This window comes from Cebus imitator, unplaced genomic scaffold (genome assembly GCF_001604975.1).
Source record: "Cebus imitator isolate Cc_AM_T3 unplaced genomic scaffold, Cebus_imitator-1.0 Scaffold444, whole genome shotgun sequence".
Lineage (NCBI taxonomy): Eukaryota > Metazoa > Chordata > Mammalia > Primates > Cebidae > Cebus > Cebus imitator.
Window position 1 is genome coordinate 266,984 of NW_016107759.1, and position 1,639 is coordinate 268,622.

At 41.4% G+C, this 1,639-nt stretch overlaps 1 protein-coding gene across 8 annotated transcripts in view; it reads right to left on the minus strand.

Moving 5' to 3' along the window:
* The window catches only part of LUC7L (LUC7 like), a 33,557-nt gene that overhangs the window by 15,696 nt on the left and 16,222 nt on the right, over positions 1-1,639 (minus strand). For all 8 annotated transcript variants that reach the window (XM_037732228.1, XM_037732227.1, XM_017510862.2 and 5 more), the window contains one exon: positions 288-431. In XM_037732228.1, coding sequence (XP_037588156.1) covers positions 288-431 — 144 coding nt within the window. The remainder of the gene's footprint in view (positions 1-287; positions 432-1,639) is intronic.

The window sequence follows — 1,639 nt, forward strand, 5'->3', positions numbered from 1 at the left end:
TAGTAGAGATGAGGTTTCACCATGTTGACCAGGATGGTCTCGATCTCTTGACCTCGTGATCCACCCACCTCGGCCTCCCAAAGTGCTGGGATTACAGGCTTGAGCCACCGCGCCAGGCAAATCTCTGTACTTTCTTCTCAATTTTGCTATGAAGCTAAAACTGTTTGAAAAAACAAAGTTCATAATTTCTTTCTAAATGCAAGCAAGTATGGCTTAAATTAATTCAAATGGTAAACTCTTCCAAATTACTAAGATTTCTCTTTCCCTAAGACATTTCTCTCACCAACCTCAGCTTCTTTTTTCTTCGCACGAACTTTTTCCACTTCCATAAGAATCTTCTGGGATTCATCCACATTACCTTCAGCCCCTAGCTGTTCGGCTTTAGCAAGGAGTTTTCCTATTTCTTCATTTAACTCATGTACTTTTTCTGCCTGTGAGGAGAAAGAATCAGGTAAGCAGACATCTAAAAATGAAAGTGAATGAAAAGGAAACAAGGGTTTCTCCTGCTCCATTTCCAGTCTGTTCTACTGAAAATAAATGGACCATCTAAAGATCCACACTTAATGGCCGGGCGTGGTGGCTCATGCCCATAATCCCAGCACTTTGGGAGGCCGAGGCAAGCAGATCACCTAAGGTCAGGAGTTCAAGGGCAGCCTGGCCAACAAGGTGGAACCCCATCTCTACTAAAAATACAAAAATCAGCCAGGCATGGTGGTACGTACCTGTAATCCTACCTAAACAGAAGCCTGAAGCAGAAGAATCACTTGAACCTGGGAGGCGGAGGTAGCAGTGAGCTGAGGTCGAGCTACTGCATTCCAGCCTGCGCAACAGAGTGAGACTTCGTCTTTTAAAAAAAAAAAAAAAAAAGGCCAAGCTTGGTGGCTCACGCCTGTAATCCAAGCACTTTGGAGGCCAAGGCAGGTGGATCACCTGAGGTCAGGAGTTCAAGACCAGCCTGACCAACATGGTAAAACCCCGTTTTTTAAAAAAAAAGATCGACACTTAAAGAATTAAGGCATCCTTATTGCCAGCATTGAGACTATAACCATAAATTAATCCCATGTGCTGTATTCCAATGAAACCAATAGCACTTTTGCCACTTCCAACATGGTTTCAAGGATCAATGAGGATGTCTCTTTTTACCACTTTTTTCTTCTCGGTATGGGTAACAAAGTGTCTAGATTTAAATGCACAAATGTATGCTATAAGCAAAATATCTAATTACTGAGATTTATCTTCTGAAACAAAATAGCACCTTTGGTCACAATAGCAATTGCAGAACTCCTAAGAAATGCTTTTACAATACCGAAAAGAAGAAACAAGGAGAGACTTAATTCCACTGAAGAGAAAAAACAAGTGTGATGTAGCTGGTACTCTAATTACATACAAATCTCCTTTTTTATTCTGTAATATGGATATACCACAGTTTGACCATTTCCTTAGTAATTCTTTCCAGTTTTATGTGGAGATGCTAAAGTTTAAAACAACATGTAAAGGCTGGGCACGCTGGCTCACGCCTGTAATCCCAAAAGTTTAGGAGGACAAGGTGGGAAGATTGCTTAAGCCCAAGAGCTCGAGATCTGCCCAGGCAACAGGGACTTCATCTCTCTCTCTCTCTCTCTCTTTTTTTTTTTTTTTT